At 33.3% G+C, this 18,131-nt stretch overlaps 1 protein-coding gene across 1 annotated transcript in view; it reads right to left on the minus strand.

Annotated features, from left to right (window-relative positions):
* The window catches only part of LOC143063395 (pre-mRNA-splicing factor ATP-dependent RNA helicase DHX16-like), a 48,548-nt gene that overhangs the window by 24,386 nt on the left and 6,031 nt on the right, over positions 1-18,131 (minus strand). The window contains exons 3-12 of the mRNA XM_076235525.1: positions 17,878-18,012; positions 14,727-14,806; positions 13,939-14,092; positions 13,070-13,242; positions 11,438-11,780; positions 8,228-8,413; positions 7,294-7,404; positions 6,042-6,157; positions 4,687-4,828; positions 352-552 (exon numbers count right to left, since the gene is read on the minus strand). Coding sequence (XP_076091640.1) covers positions 352-552; positions 4,687-4,828; positions 6,042-6,157; positions 7,294-7,404; positions 8,228-8,413; positions 11,438-11,780; positions 13,070-13,242; positions 13,939-14,092; positions 14,727-14,806; positions 17,878-18,012 — 1,641 coding nt within the window. The remainder of the gene's footprint in view (positions 1-351; positions 553-4,686; positions 4,829-6,041; positions 6,158-7,293; positions 7,405-8,227; positions 8,414-11,437; positions 11,781-13,069; positions 13,243-13,938; positions 14,093-14,726; positions 14,807-17,877; positions 18,013-18,131) is intronic.

The raw sequence follows: 18,131 nt of genomic DNA on the forward strand, positions 1-18,131 counted from the left end.
TACCGACTGAGCTAAAGAAGTACTTCCTTAGCTCAACCGCTTACGGCTGACTAAGTATCTACTAAGTTTTTCTAAGGGAAGCAATCCCGTCACACTTGTATTGTCTAGAGTTGTATTACCTATACACACCAAACAAATATTACAGATCATTTTTCCTCTCTGAAGCATAAAAAAAATCTCAAATTTTCTATATATGCTGATATATCACTGATTGGTTCCAATTTTTTCTGATAGCATAGCAAACTATCATATATCTCAACTGATTGAAGCAATAATAAGCTCCTCCAATTTTACATATAACATTTCATATCTCCAGATTGAGGACAATTGATAGCCCCTCCCCTTTTTTACCTGTAACATTTCATTGGATGTTTCTATTTCTTCCTGACCAGTCATGAACACCAGAATATCTCCAGTAGGTTGAGTGACATGTATTTGTAGAACTGAGACAACAGCAGCATCTAAGTAGTCAGCCTCCGGGGCTTTGGTATAGTATATATCTACAGGATACCGTCTACCAGGGATACGGAATATTGGAGCATCGTCAAAAAACTGTAACAAAATAATCAAAATAACATAATAAACTGTTTACATAATTAAGTCTTGCTTTTTATGGTATTTTTATAGTAAAATTCAAATGTTGAAATTAAAATAGCAATACTATAACATGCAATCTATGCAAAATATTCAGTCAATGAACGATAGACTAAAGGTACATGGCCAAAACAATCTCCATGTAAACAATATGTGCCAATGCTGATATAACTAGTACTGCATACCACATATCATTGACCTACCACTAGTAGTTCCCCATAAAAGAGGGACGAAAGATACCAGAGTGACAATCAAACTCATATCTCGAAAATAAACAGACAACGCCCTGGCAAAAAATGAAAAGGACAAACATACAAACAATAGTACACATGACACAACATAGAAAACTAAAGACTAAGCAACACGAACCCCACCAAAAACTAGGAGTGATCTCAGGTGCTCCGAAAGGGTAAGCAGATCCTGCTCCACATGTGGCATAAACTAACCTAATCAAAAACTAATACATGGAAAGTAAAAAAAAGTTTCAAAGTCAAAAGACCATGACTGAAGGGGCAGGGGCAAACAATTACAATGAAAATGAGATGTGTCAATGCTAATGTGTACGAAATATCATTGAACTACCACTAGTGATTCAACATGAACTAGCTTAATCACAAACTAATACATTGTTGACGCTGCTGATGCCACTGCCACCAGAAACAGCTTACCAATATCTCCCTTTTTGACTCCATCAAGGGATGACAATATAAAATTTACAATACATGGCACAATTTAAACCAAAAAATCTCCCAAAGTCAGAAAATAGATAATGGACAGTTATGTTATACAGTTAAACCTGTATAAACCGGCCAGCTACGGGACTATTAAAAAAGGGCCGGTTTGGACAGTGAGCCAGTTTATTCAGGTTTCCATTTTGACCGGAAGTAAATGACTTCAGACGTCCGAAATATTGCATGTAAAAGTTCTGTCGACTGATTGTTAATTATAAACTAATAATTCAAATACAAAACACAACAACAAAATAAGGTATGATCGTTGTTTTGAATCTTCATATTCAAGTTGGCTATAGAAATTTCAGAAACTGGTTCTTCCTCGAATCAAAAAAAAAATATATACTTTCACCGTGTTTTACATATCCTCCAATGTCCTCATATATCAAATAGACCTCGGAAGCATCAGTCTCCGACTTGTCAATTTCACTTTCACTTCATTTTTTCATTGTTTTCATTTGCATCATAATACTCGCGTGGTTTGGATTGTGAGACGAGATTTTCGATTTTACTTCGGTGATTGTTAATTAGAAACGTTGCTATGGCCGAGATATAATCGGCGTGTCTTTTCGTTCAATTGAAACATTATAATAAACAATACAGTTCACTACTGTACGATTGTAAGTTCACAGTTTAACACCTGGCTTATTGATTACTTTGAAAAGCCATATTGAATAAACAAATATGTTTTGATTGCATATCGATCATTTGAAATTAATTAGAATAACCGGTTTTGAAAGGTAACCAGATGCTCCGCAGGGTGCAGCTTTATACGACCACAGAGGTTGAACCCTGAACGGTTGGGGCAAGTATGGACACAACATTCAAGTTGGATTCAGCTCTAAATTTGGATTGTGATTAAATAGTTGACACAGCATAGGTTTCTGACACAAATGAATGTGGTCTAATGAACTAAAAAAAATTTTTTGCCTTTGAGTAATTTACTATGCTGTTGAATATTAATCCTCTCAAATAAATGTTTTAAGAAATTTTCTTTTTGTTTATGAAGTCTGAAATGAGAAAAATTGAACCCTCCCCCCCCCCATTTTTTTTTTACATCCCCCTTTCCCTTATTCCAAAACTGATATCAATTCAAATTTCTAATGGAGTTTGCAACAATAACTACTCATTTTAATACATCATAAAATACTAAAATGTAAAAAAAGTGCTTGTTATCACTGAATGGTAAAGATTGTTTAATTTATCAGTTGGTAGTAAAAGTGAATATGCATTTTATATTGTGTAAAACAATGATTTAAGTTGATTCAACTACTATTCTGGACAAAGAAAGATAACTCCAATTGAAAATTTCTTGCTATTGCGCAATACTGTGCAAGTGAAGATTTCTTGCTATTGCGCAATACTGTGCAAGTGAAGATTTCTTGCTATTGCACAATACTGTGCAATTGAAAATTTCTTGCTATTGCACAATACTGTGCAATTGAAGATTTCTTGCTATGGCACAATACTTAATATAATAATTTTGGATCCTGATTTGGACCTACTTGAAAACTGGGCCCATAATCAAAAATCTAAGTACATGTTTCGATTCAGCATATCAAAGAAGCCCAAGAATTCAATTTTTGTTTAAATCAAACTTAGTTTAATTTTTGACCCTTTGGACTTTAATTAGACCAATTTGAAAACGGGACCAACGACGACAATGACAATGACAACAACGACGACGACGCTGACGCCAACATGATACCAATATACAACCAAAAAATTTTCAATTTTTGCAGTCGTATAATAATTGATTTAATTAAGAGTATTGGGACTGCATCATCAGACCAGAATTTCGGAATACACAGGGTCCGGTTTAGCAAGGGTATTTTGACAAAGACTTTGAAGGAAAAAAATAGGACTTTAATTTTCGGCTGGAATGAACAGGAATCCGGTTTATTCAGGGTTCGGTCTACTCAGGTTTGACTGTACATATAAATCAAAGAGCAGATTGCTCTGAGGGATACGATTGCTATTTTTTTCATTGACACATGTATACATGTAGCTGGATAATATTTAGTCAAAATAATTATGATGTCTGGCAAGGCTATTTTATTTTTTTTCTGGGACGCCTTCCTACGAACTAATTTAATTGCACATGTAAAATGTAATTTACATAATCTGAATAGTTACAAAATAGCCAATCCCGGTTAAAAGTGTATGAACAATGTACTTAGGCCTATTGTATTTTATTTTTGTACTATCAATTCAAAGTTTTCTTTCCACAGCAGTCACTGAGACTGAGGAAGTATAATACTTTCACTTCGTATCTTATCACCTATTTTCCTACGTTAATTCTAGGAGGAACCCCATTCCTAACTCTTTAAATATTTAATTTCCTTTGGGTCAGTGATCATGACTCCTTTCCGTACACATTCCTCGGTTTAAATTGCATCGTTTTTTATATAATATGACGTTTATCGAAAGAACGAGTTAATTTTTCTAAACGTGTTGTTTTGATTCAGAATTCATGGAAGGGAGACAACTCGAAACGATAATATGGAAGACTCCATTTCGCCTGAAGGGGTGTAGAAAGTAAAACGTTACGATGTGGACACATTTATTTTAATTTAAATGATGCATATGATTTAAAATTATACAACAACAATAACCCTCAAAAGCAGACATACATAGAAAGGATCCCATGAGTTTAATCAATTGAGTAGGGAATCCAGAGCAACCATTTAACCTAGTACCCCTTGAAGGCAAGAAAACTATACGCATGCGCATAATTACATAAACAAACCCTGTAGTAAGAACGTATATTAAACCTAAATTGTTCTCTATTTTTTTTAATAACGGTGACATATAAGTAAAACTCCACTTCAGTTCTTATATGACATAAATAGATTTATTGGAATTCATAGAACTCTCGCATTTTTATCACAATTGGGGAATTCCCTATGACGTGTTTCTAAATTTATAAAAACACTATATATAAATACTGCTTGATTATCCATGTTGTTAAAAACACGCATATAAGTCAAGGGAGATATCAAACATGAAGATTATAAAAAGAACATTATAGGAAAGTTGTTTAAGTTCAATCCCTTGTTTGTTTTTACCTTTTAAACCAAGACAATCATAAGAATCTGAGATGGCCCTTAATGTTGAGAATAAAACGGTTGACGTGAGGGCATTGTCCTGAGCCACTGGTACAAGTCTACAGATTGCTTAAAAGCAATCGTATCCCAAAAATATCTTCAACCCCTATATCACTTTAAAGAGTTTGTGAATGTTATAAGTATGTGTGTGTGTGTGTGTGTGTGTATTTTTTTTTTTATTTCATCCTTTATTTTCAATGTTTCTGTTGTTGTTCGTTTTTATATTTAATTAAACTGACATTACAATTTCATACTTCAGAAAACTTTTCTGCATCCAAGGTAGCACTAGAAATAAGAAGTTTAAGGTCAGGTCTGAATCTGGCTATATCTTTAACTAATCCAAACAATACATCGGTATGTAGAGTTCTTTCATGAGCTTCGTCAATTATCATTACACTGAAAAGAGAAAAATAAGTCAATGATCATTAATAACAATTCTTATAATACATTTTTATGCTACAAACATGAAATTACATGTTATATTAAATATTTTTTTTATTTTCCTTTCAATTGCTGTGAAGTTGTCGTGAGAAGCATGTGCTGTCATGAATGGTGAGTTTTATTAACCCTTTCAACGCTATACACGGCATATGCCGCGATGACATACGCCGTCCGCCACTGCTATTCGCGGCATATGCCGCGATGACAACGGATTTTTCATAAGGACTCTTAAACCATTCGGTTTTCATTCGGATCCTCTTTAATTTTTCCTTGTATGAATCGAGGATATGCAAGGTCTCATTTGCACTTGAAATCCCAGGAATTTTTATTATAAAATCATGCAGGAGAAGGAAAATTGAAGGAAAATAAAAACAAATATTTTGACAAATGCAAATGGCGGAAATCGGAAACGAAGCTGTAAATATGGAAATATTTCAGCATTTCTATGGCGAAACTGATGACAAGGATTAGTTAAAAGGTTTCATGTTATCTCAATGTGTTTATTACATTCAATTCGTGTGGGAAATATGATTTGATCGATCATTACGAGACGTAGAAAAAGGGGGGAAAACGGAGAATGACTGAAATTTTTGAAGACGGAGCCACTGATTTGTGCCATGATTACATAATACGTTGTGTATGGTGCAATACGCTACGGAATCGAGCAATTGGTGTCTTCTTTATTATATGGCAGATAAAAAAACAAAATAGATGCAGACGAAAAGTAGTTTTTATTCAAAATTCAACACAAATGTAACAAATTACACCTTTTACCTGTTAATTACCTGAAAATGCAGGTAACCTAATAAAAATTTTACTGAAATAACTGCCTAACATTACAGTTCATACTCTCCTGAGCATTTTTCATGCAATAACTTTTTCTGTATCTCTTATAATAAAAAAGATACAGCAGTCTGAAAAGGAATATACTGTTCTAATGAATGAACACAAAAAAAAATGCAGCAGCAGCAGCCATTTTTCTATTTTTTTGTGTAGCGTTGAAAGGGTTAAGAAATACAATTTGATGTAGGATATGCCGCACAATTGCTGTCAGCCAATCAAAAGTATGGTTTCTTATGAAACATACATGTAGTGTAATTATACGAAATGCATATTTGTTTGACTATGCCGCTTTCCTTCCTTATCGTACAATGACCCAAATTCTTACCTATATCCTCCAAGATCTGGTTCTGACAGGAATTCTCTTAACAACATACCATCTGTCATATACTTAATCATGGTCCTCTCTGATGTACAGTCCTCAAATCTTATACTGTATCCAACCTACAAAAATATACATAATTTATAATCTGACAGATTCTCCTGTAATCTATCAATTTCATACTTTTGATTTCTAATGCTTTTAGATCTCTCAATTCTTCCTTTCAAAGAACATAAAAATGAGAATTTCTGTAAGTATTTAAAATTTGGTTTTAAGAAACTGGCTCACTGTGTATGTTTTACGTAAAAAAAAAGTTATTTGTATAACTAAGTTTAGCACAGACAATGTTGTGTATTTTAGATAATTCATCAAACATAGAAATCTTATTTCAATGTGAAGCTTACAAAATATCTCTTTTAAATGCCTTTGTGTATCAGTGAATAAAAGATAACAAAAAAGATATTTCAACCTTAAATGCATGACCTTCTTACAGCAAAGTGAAAAGAACTATGTTGCATTATTTTTTTTAAATCTTTCAAAAGGAAGCTTATAGGCTAAAACGTAAATCAACTTATATTTTTATGGGCAATGACTTCACACCTCCTAAACAACTGGTCAACGAGTAAGCTTCATAAGTGGATTCAAAACTGTTATTTATCTTAAAATTAATCATTTTTAAATCGACCATGTTTCATTCAATCAATAGCCTTTCATGAGTTATTATGGGTACAAAGTCCCCAATTACAGTAGAAAAATAAATTTAAAAAAAAAAAACAAAAAAAAACGGGAAAATTTCCTGAAATTTTCATTCCACTAATGAAATCAAAATCTTTAACTTTTTTTTCAGACTTTTTTAAATTCCTGCACTTGAGCAGAAATCTACTTCATTTTCCGGTCTTGTTTGCATGAGACTTTGAATAAAATATATATTTATCAGTGTAGTAAAATATAAGATTGGAACTCAATACTAATTCTTTTTTAATAATTGTTTGATATGAAAAAAACGTTACCTGATGAAAGCGTTTCTTTGTTTACATTGAATATGACATCATAACTTAAATAACGTCACAACTAAATCCCTAACAACAGAACCAAAATCCGAAACGTTATGGTATTTCCGTTTCTTTTATTAGCATGTTTGAATAAAAAAAAAATCTAACAAACTTCGTCCCCATTCACAGGTAATGCCTGCCTCATATTAAAGATGAAATTAAATCTGATAAAACCTAGATATCCCATGGATGTATAAACTACTGACCTCATTTCCCAGTTTATATCCCATTTCTTCTGCTACCCTGGCTGCTACAGACATGGCTGCCACTCTCCTTGGCTGGGTACATCCAATCTTCTTTTCTCCTTTAGTGTATCCCTAAACCAACATACATTTATTAACAATCATGCCAATACACACATTAAAGATATTTTCACTTTTATAATACACAGATTAATTTTTTTGTTTAAAGAAAGCATGTACTTTCAATACTATGAGTTTTTGTAAGAACTTAGTTTTTACTCTACTTTTTCACTTTAAATAAATAAACCTTGATCAAATCCATGGCATTGTTCTTATAAATGAATAAATAATGGCTATATGAAGGGTTTTTTTACAGGCTAAGACTGTTGTAATCACATCTGGTGAATTTTGTACAAAATAAAAACATATTTATTTATTTCCTTGAAATGGGAAGCATTTGATCAAAATCTAATACCATTGTTTCAACTTTTAAAAACCTAATCATGTAATAATAAAAATACAGGTAGTACCAATGTCACTGTCCCAATACATATTTCGATAATTAATATCTTTTCAGTGATGCTCAAGGCCAAAATATTTGGAAATCAAGGCAAGCTTAAATATGTATTTGAAAAAATTGCAACACAAGGCACATACTCTGATTGAAAAGGGTTTAATAGAATACTGTACAGATTTACATGTAAACCAATAATTTGGCATGCAAGTTGTCTCCCCTTTTATTGACTACTAGGTTGATATGTTTTGGTATTTTAGTTGTCTCCCCTGGTACTTAATGCATGAATGAGATATTGTGGTATTGGAGTTGTCTTCCCTGTTACTTGAAACTTGAAACTTATTGCCTGGACAAGATTATGAGGTATTTGAATTGCCTCCCCTGTTATTGCCTGTGTGAATATTGTGTTATTTGGGAATAGTGTCCCCTGTTACTGGTACTTACTGCCTTAACAAGAAATTGTGGTATTTGAGTTGTCTTCCCTGAGCCTGTTTCCCCTTCTATAATTAGAACTTGATGTTCCTCCATGGCAGCAATCAAATCTTCTTTGAAAGGATAAATAGGTAAACTTTTCTGTGTTTCTTCTATTGTCATTTTCTTCATCTCTCTCTCTGACAAATCTGGTTCATCCTGTCAATATATAGTTTAACATACAAAGTCATTCATGTAATGAGGTGACATAGATTATATAATGTTCAGTCCTGACAAACTTACTGTAAATTCAGTTAATTTTTACAATGTGTATATTATTGCGAAAAATGCAACAGGGTTATAATTTAATTTTGAATTTAAATTTAAAATAGTATTATGGTCTAAAATAACAAAATCACAATAATAAATGTATGCATAACTTTCTTATTTTACAATATTTGAAGCAATTACTTTTCTCTGAACAAATATCTACTTCTTTAATCTACATTCCAAAATATATATAATTCAGTTCTTCTGAGGTGTAAAATACCACACCCTACCAAAATTACAGTAAAACAAAGTTAAGTATGAAGAATACATTGCTTTCTAACTCATTCAAACTTATATTTTTACAGGCTGGTTTTAACAAATACCCTTATGAAAAAAAATGAATATATATAATTTAGGGGTGGGGATCTCAACGGTTTTCAAGTTCTCAAACAGGTAGGGGTAGGCAGAGGATTTAGGGGGGCAGGGGGCCCAGCCCCCCCTTTTTGGGAAAAAAATTGTTTGCTTATATAGGGAATCACTGAAGCGTGACTGGAGCGGGCCCCCTCTTAGGTCAGTCAGCGGGCCCCCACTTTTGAAAATTTCTGGATCCGTCACTGGGGGTAGGGTGACCCTAGGGACTTTCCCTACATTTCATTTTATTTGTTATATTGTCCCATACATGAATATATATGGTTTAGGGGTGGGAATCTCATTGGTTTCCAAGTTCTCAAACAGGAGGGGTAGGGTGACCCCAGGGACTCCACCTATATTTCATTTAATTAGTTATAATTTGGCCCATACATGAATATATATTGTTTTGGTGTGGGGATCTCAACCGTTTCCAAGTTCTCAAACAGGAGGGTTGGGGTGACCACAGGGACTTCCCCTATATTTTATTTGATTTGTTATATTGTCCCATACATGAGTATATATGGTTTAGGGGTAAGGATCTTGACCATTTCCAAGTTCTCAAACAGGAGGGTGTACAGTGACCTCAGGGACTCCCCCTATCTTTCATCTGAAATGTTATATTGTCCCATACATGAATATATGGTTAAGGGGTGGCGATCTCAACGGGTTTCAAATTCTCAAACAGGAGGGGTGGAGTGACCCAAGGGACTCCCCCTATATTTCATCTGATTTGTTATATTGTCCCATACATGAATATATATGGTTTAGGGGTGGGGATCTGGACCATTTTTAAATTCTAAAACAGGAAGGGTGGGGTGACCCCCGGCGACTCTTCCTATATTTCATTTGATTTTTCATATTGTCACAAACATGAATGTATATGGTTGGACCCCCTTGAATTTGCAAAGCATGGGTTGTTCTCAGCTTAATAAAGAATATTCCGATAATTTTACCTCAAATTTTTTTTAGCCTCGCTCTGCTCGGCGAAAATTAAAGTTTGCGCCCCTCCTAACCTAAAATCCTGGATCTGCCCCTCATATGGTTTAGGGGTGGGGAGCTTGACCGTTTCCAAGTTATCAAACAGGAGGGGGTAGAGTGGCCCAAAGAATACCACCTATATATCATATAGTTTACTTACATTTAGGTATATATAATATAGTTGCATTATTTGTGAAAATAAAGAAAGAAACTTTCAGCTACTTTAATTGACCCTTCAAAATTGAGAAAAACAAATAACCCTTCGAAATTGCAGTAATATGTTTACACTTTAAAAGCATCTCACATGCATTATCATCATTTATCACTGATAAAGAAAATTAAGACTGTGACCATGAACATGTATATTGTTAGATATACTGTTCCCAGCTGTCATGTTGTATTGGAGGATTTTAAATTAAAATTTGTCAAATAGTAATTTTGAGTTTCAATCTGTATAAAATCTTTTTCTGCTTTTTCTTTCTTTTACATATATCTTTTGGATTACAATTCTAGTGTTTATATTCATTTACCATGCATAGATTTATTTTTTCACCTGCTTTGATTTATTTAGTAATTGATCGCCGAACCCGGAATTATCCTAATCCGCTTCCGGAATCAGATCCGATTTTGTAAAATTTTGTCTTCACGGCCGCCATTGTTATGTGTTTACAATGTTGTTTTTGTCAATCAGATACGATTTTACCCGAATTTATACAATATTTGTTGGCGATTTTCTGTATAAAGCTAGCGGTTGAACAAAATGAACATCGCTGTCATAAATAATAATGATAAAAATAAGATTTTAGCTCGTTTAATTGGAGACTTTGGTGAACATGGTGAAAAGGTTTGCAAAGTAATTTCTTATTTTCTTTCAAGTGGAAGGTGACTACATCGGGCGTAGATAGAAACCAACCATCCTAGTCGAAATTCCGCTTGCAAAAGTGGAAGGTCGCGGACCTCGGACCACCGCTAATTTGCACACCTGCCTCCAAATTGAAAAGTTACGAAAATTTCTTTTTCTAATTTGAAATTCCCGCCAACAGCATGAACATTTGAACTTATTATATAATGGACTACTGACGTAGTTGTACTACGTATTGATGACAAACAATATCCCTACGACTTTTGCCATTTGGGAAATCTAAACTACTTGTCTTAAGAGATTTTCAGCGATTAAATATTTCATACAATTGTTCTTTGACATCTTGGCTAAAAGCACAAGTCATAATGAACTACACAAGGATTCTTAATAAGCACTACTTCCTATGTGTAACTTCAAAACTTTTGGATAAATGGACGATCATTTAAGGTTTTTCTGGTCATATTTTTTGTAATCCAGAATAAAAAGTCTTAAAAAAGTGTTCAATTAGTTATGTATAACATACTATTCAGCTAGATAATAACAATGGCAAGTATTTCAGCATTTATTGGGTAGAACACAAATCTAGGGTGCTCGCATAATGCAGCTTAACTGCATAAAAACCCTCTATAGTTGTGTATAATATGCACCCCTCTTTAAACTACTTTATCGAGGGTAGAAAATGTGTACTATATATAGACTGCTAAAGACAGTACAATTTTTACCTTTCTGGTCCCTGGCATCTGTAAAGCTTGTATAAATTCTATTTCCTCATCCATAATCACATCATAATCCTTGACAGACTTTTTTTCTCGAGCCTTCTCTTTGGCATCCCTGGCTCCAAACCTCATAATAGCTGCCCCTACATGATCCTCTTCCCAGCGCTTCTGTTCATAATTTGGTCCTTTTTCTGTGTCATCTTCTTCATATTTTTCTGTAGGTTTAACATCATCTTTCGGCATGTAATAATGGTCTGCTTTCTGTTTCTCTCCAGCTTTACGATGTTCCTTTGCCAGCTGCAACACTTTTTTCTTGTATTTCATATCTTTCTTTTCTCTTTCTGTTAAACTAAAAAAAAAGTATTGTGTATATTACACATATTTCCAAAACACAAAATGCATGAAAAATTAATAACACTAGTGAGTCAACAAATGTGCTCTTTTTTATGAATTGCTTTACCCAACATAGATAGTATTTGTAAAGAATGTTTAAGATCTTGTACTGTTATTTTAAAAATAAATAAATTTGTAAGGCATGCACATGTTTTGAAACAGAATCACTGCCTATCAGGATTTCAAAACAAAAAAATTTGTAAGGGTTCCGCGGAACCCAGTGTCTCGCCTACTTTTGCTGTTAATCACACACTCATCAAAAATGATGAAAAAATCAATAAAATTATTCCTCTCAATACTATCTTTTGATTGTCAGAAGCTTCTGTCCAAGTTTGGTAAAAATCCAGGCTAGTTTAAGAATCTTAAAAATGTTTTAAATACTTTAACTGCAGACTGTATGTAATGTTAACTGGAAGAAAAACTAAGTCCATTTATAAGTAAAATACGGGAAAAATGGAATTTTATTTTTACAAAATTTACATCTGAATACTATCTTCTGCTCATAAACAAGCTTCTGGCCAAGTTTCTTACAATTCCAGGATAGTTTAAGAAAGTTATTAAAATTTTAAAAACTTTAACCACAGAGTGAATGTAATGTTTCCTGGCAGAAAAACTAAGTCCATTTATAAGTAAAATACGGAAAAAATGGAATTTTATTTTTACAAAATTTACTTCTGGATACTATCTCCTGATCATAAACAAGCTTCTGGCCAAGTTTTGTACATTTCCAGGATAGTTTAAGAAAGTTATTAAAATTTTAAAAACTTTAATCACAGAGTGAACGTAATGTTTCCTGGCAGAAAAAACCAAGTCCATTTATAAGTAAAATACGGAAAAAATGGAATTTTATTTTTACAAAATTTACTTCTGGATACTATCTCCTGATCATAAACAAGCTTCTGTCAAAGTTTCGTACAATTTAAGGATAGTTTAAAAAAGTTATTAAAATTTCAAAAACTTTAACCACAGAGTGAATATTTGTGGACGCCGCCGCCGCCGACGGAATGTAGGATCGCTATGTCTCGCTTTTTCGACTAAAGTCGAAGGCTCGAGAAAAAGCAAGCCACGTAAATTGTTATCTCTTTTACAATTTATCTCATTTCCAAATGTAAAGAGTCACAGGACCACCAGTACACTCAAAACTAGTTTTTGAAAACTGCTGTGAATCTTCCCCTTATTACTCCACAACTGTTTCAATACAGAGGAATCAATAACTCACAAAAATAATAGAAACAAGATACATACGGCATGTCACCAAATAAAAATTCTTCATCTATGATCTCAGCTTCTAAATCGTCTAGTTTATCCCTATGTCTCTTTTTATAGTAGTCTCTTCGAGATTTCTTTCTTAAGTCTGGTATTATGTTATTTCTGCTTTCTCTTTCTAATTGCAGACGTTTTGTTGCCTCTTCATATGCCTACATAGAAAAATTAAGAAGAAAAAGATCAGTAACTGTAAAACTATGAAGACAGAAAATACCATAACAACAGAAAAATACATGCAAACAAATTTTAGGATTAAAATGATAAAAATAATTGCAGGATGATAAAGGATGATTTGAAAGGAGTAGTTCTGGTAAGGGCCAATTTTGGCCTCAAACTTCAGGTTCATTTGGAGAAAAATTTTGGACTTTTTTTAAATACTTTAGTGTCTATTTCACTTGATTCAATTAATTTAAGTGTAAGGTTTTAACTGATTTACTCATTTAAAAAAACACTCCCATTCAAGCTTAAATATGAAAAATCGATCAAATATGACAAAAAATGACACTTTTCAGATGGTTTTTGTCAAAAAGTCCATATTTATGTAGCATAGGCATTCTACTTTCCAATAAATAACTGAAAGTTTACATTTTAACAATTTTGTAAAACTGCTATATTTTGGGGCCAAAAAGGGGTCTTACTGGACCTACTCCTTTCACTGTAATAGTAGAGTTGTGTCCCTTTGACCAAAAATTTCCTCATTTAAATAAAGCTGTACTCAACTGAAAGCTTGCCAGATACAAATGAAAAATTTCGTTTTGTTTAATCACCTTCTGGATTTCTGTTCTCAAAAGTCTTTGAATGTTTCAAGACAGTATATACCATATTTACTTTGAAATACCCCTTTTTACCTTTTTCTCTGATTTTGACATAACTTTTCTCTGTGAATCTTTATCTTTTTCTCTGAGTCTGTTTGCAAATTTGTCCCTTTCTTCAAGATCCTGTAACCTTTCTTTTTCCGAATCACTCGAATCTGAATCCATTTTATCATCTGCATCAAGGTCCCTGAAAGAGATTACAATTTTGAAACTACTCACACAACATGAGGGATAAAGTTTAATATTTTAGTCTGTTTCTACAAACTCAAAACAGCTTTTAACTTTGACTTTTGAAACAAATGACACAAAAAGACATTTATGCAGCCTGCCTAATGTTTATATTAAAACCATCTTGAAGGTAATAATAACCCCATTCAAAAACATTACAAAAATTTTACATGAAAAAAAATCATTTTCTGTTGAAGGACTAACTGGGCATGGTTTCTGCTAACTATTGAAGGCTTGTATATGTATTTGTGTTTAGTTGCTGCCTGAAATATCTTACATTTTTCTTCAATTTAAAGGCAGATTGATTCGAGAGGGTGATTTGTTGTCTCAGAACTTTATAGCTTTTTCCAAATGACAGAACAGCAATAAAAGCATCATTTATGTGCTAAAAAATTGTCTGCATAATAAAACACTTATTTACAAGCTAATAGCAAGTTTATTGTTCTAATACTCATAGCCAGAAAAAAGTGTATACTGTTGATTTGAGATGTTTATACAAATTGTACATGTTTGTTTTTTAGTTTTCTGTAACAGCTTAAAAATATGTCATTTAGGAACTGAAGTGTAATTTTTTGGTTTAACTAGACTCCTACCTATCTGGATTTGCATCACTTTCATCTGAAGATTCCTGCTTCTTACGTAAATGCTTCTGTCTTTTTTCTGCCTTCCGTCTCTGAAAGATAAATCAAAGCGCTGAAGGCAGTTAACCAAAAACCCAAAACCAAGGCAAACGTAATTATGAAAACTGTGTCAACATTAAACATTCATTAGTACATTTATGTTTATCTAATGAATTAATTATTAAGGCAAATAATTTATATGTTATCAAGGTTTCAAAAGCAATGTATATATCAATGCATATTTTTTATGGTACAAGTTTGCAATGATTGCAGTTGTTCTACTTGGTAGTTAACGTTGGTTTTAGTTGACTGCTAGTAGTACAAGTTGACTTAGTACGAACATGTAATAGTATGAATGGACTGGTTTCCCTGGAAAGAAAACTGAGTTTGTGTTCTATAGTACAAAAGTTATGAGACATGAATCAGACAAATGTTCACTACTACAGGGATCAAAGGTGAGGTCTGACTGACCGGCCGAAAGTAAATGTAAATGAATTGTTATTTTGTCCCATACATGAATGTATATGGTTAAGGGGTGGGGATCTCGATGGTTTTCAAGTTCTCAATTAGGAAGGGGTAGGGTGACCCTAGGGATTTCCCCTACATTTCATTTGATTTGTTATATTGTCCCATACATGAATATATATGGTTTAGGAGTGGGGATCTCATTGGTTTCCAAGTTCTCAAACAGAAGGGGTAGGGTGACCCCAGGGACTCCCCCTATATTTCATTCAATTAGTTATATTGGCCCATGCATGAATATATATTGTTTCGGCGTTGGAATCTCAACCGTTTCCAAGTTCTCAAACAGGAGAGGTGGGGTGGCCACAGGGACTTCCCCTATATTTCATTTGATTTGTTATATTGTCCAATACATAAGTATTAAAGGTTTAGGGATGAGGATCTTGACCATTTCCAAGTTCTCAAACAGGAGGGTGTACAGTGACCCCAGGGACTCCCCCTATATTTCATTTGAATTGTTATATTGTCCCATACATGAATATATATGGTTGAGGGGTGGGGATCTCAACGGTTTTCAAATTCTCAAAGAGGAGGGGGTGGGGTGACCCCCAGCGACTCTCCCTATATTTCATTTGATTTTTCATATTGTCACAAACATGAAGATATATGGTTAAGGGGTGGGGATCTCGACCGTTTCCAAGTTCTCAAACAGGAGGGGGTATGTGACTCTAGGGACTCCCCTTATATTTGATTTATTATATTGTCCTATACTTGAATATATGGTTCAGGGGTGGGGATCTCGATCGTTTCCAAGTTATCAAACAGAAGGGGGTAGAGTGGTCTAAAGGACGTTACCTATATATCATATGATTTGCTTACATTCAGGTATTATATAATATAGTTGCATTATTTGTGAAAGTAAAGTAAAATTTAGAAACTTCCAAATACTTTAATTGACCCTTCAAAATTGAGAAAAAAATACCCCTTCAAAATTGCTGTAATATGTATACACCTTTTAAGGCATCTCACATGTATTATCATCATTTATCACTGATAAAGTAAATTTATACTATGACCATGAATATATATATATATTGTTAGATATACTGTTCCCAGCTGTCACATTGTCATGATTGGATTTTGACATTAAAATTTTTCAAAAAGTAATTTTGAGTGTCTGTATAAAATATTTTCTGCTTTTTCTTTCTTTTACATATATTTTGGTTTTCAATTCTAGTGTTTATATTCATTTACCATGCATAGATGTATTTTGACACCTGCCTGGATTTTTTTGTAGTTGATCGCCAAAACCCGGAATTACCCTTATCCGCTTCCGGAATCGGATCCAATATTGTAAATTTTATCTTCACGGCAGCCATTGTTATTGTGTTTACAATGTTGTTTTTGTCAATCTGATACTATTTTACTCGAATTTACACATTATTTGTCTGCGATTTTCTGTATAAAGCTAGCGGTTGAACAAAATGAACATCGCTGTCATGAACTATTATGATGAAAATAAGTTTTTAGATCGTTTATTCGCGTTTATTTGGAGACTTTGGTGAAAAGGTTTGCAAAGTTATTTCTTATTTTCTTTCAAGTGGAAGTTGACTCCGTCGGGCGTAGCTAGAAACTAAGTCGAATTTCCGCGTTCAAAAGTGGAAGGTCGCGGACCTCGGACCACCGCTAATTTGCACCCCTGCCTCCAAATTGAAAAGATTCAAAAATTTCATCTTCTAATTTGAAATTTCCGCCAACAGCATGAACAGTTGAACTTATAAATAGACTACTGACGTAGTTGTACTACGTATTGATGACAAACAATATTCCTACGACTTTTGCCATTTGGGAAATCTAAACTACTTGTCTTTAGAGATTTTCGGCGATTAAATATTTCATACAATTGTTCTTTGACATCTTAGCAAAAAGCACAGGTCATACTAAACTACACAATGATTCCTAATGAGCACTACTTCCTATGTGTGTAACTTCAAAACTTTAGGCTGATTCGACGATCATTTAAGGTTTTTCTGGTCATTTTTTTTGTAATCCAGAATAAAAAGTATTAAAAACGTGTTCAATTAGTTACATATAACATAGTAACCAGCTAGAAAATAACAATGGCAAGTATTTCAGTATTTATTGGGTAGAACACAAATCTAGGGTGCTCGCATAATGCAGCTTAACTGCATAAAAACACCTCAAACTACATATCCTCAAAAAAATTTAATGTGTTTCTAACATTGCTCAAATTTTAGCTTGAAAAGTAATAAAATTATAACATATTGTATTTACACGTGTAAACAAACATATGTTGACATCTAGTCGATTTCATTTGGTTTGTGTTTGTTTAGTTGCTGTCTCATCGCTTGCCCAAATGCTTTTACTGTGGATTCATTATTATTCATTGGATACAAGTTTTCATGGATTTTGTTGGTACAGGTGACCAACGAAATTAAATGTTCAACGAATGACAAATTTTCTGTTGGCTTGTATGCAGACTTTGGCAAAGCCACAAAATTAAATATCCACAAATATACATTTTTTTCTTAATCAACGAAAATTGGTTTCCACGATAATAAATGAATCCACAGTATTCATGATTCATGTAAACTAACTCAAATCTTAATGTACATCATATTTTTAGGATAGAGTTGTCTACCTTTGGCTGGACAGAATATTCATCCTCCTCACTTCCAGACGATACAAGTTTATAACTCTGGTTCTTCTTTTGTAGCTCTAATGATTGCCTTTCTAAAACTCTTCCTGCCTTTTCTGTTACAGCTTTTCTTGGTGCCTGAAAATATTGGACATTTTGTAGAACATATCTGCATATATTAAATACACAATAGTACTCCAAGCAATAACACACAAACTACCTAGTATTTGGGTTTTTTAAAGGATTTTTGAATAGAT

This window comes from Mytilus galloprovincialis, chromosome 2 (genome assembly GCF_965363235.1).
Source record: "Mytilus galloprovincialis chromosome 2, xbMytGall1.hap1.1, whole genome shotgun sequence".
NCBI lineage: Eukaryota > Metazoa > Mollusca > Bivalvia > Mytilida > Mytilidae > Mytilus > Mytilus galloprovincialis.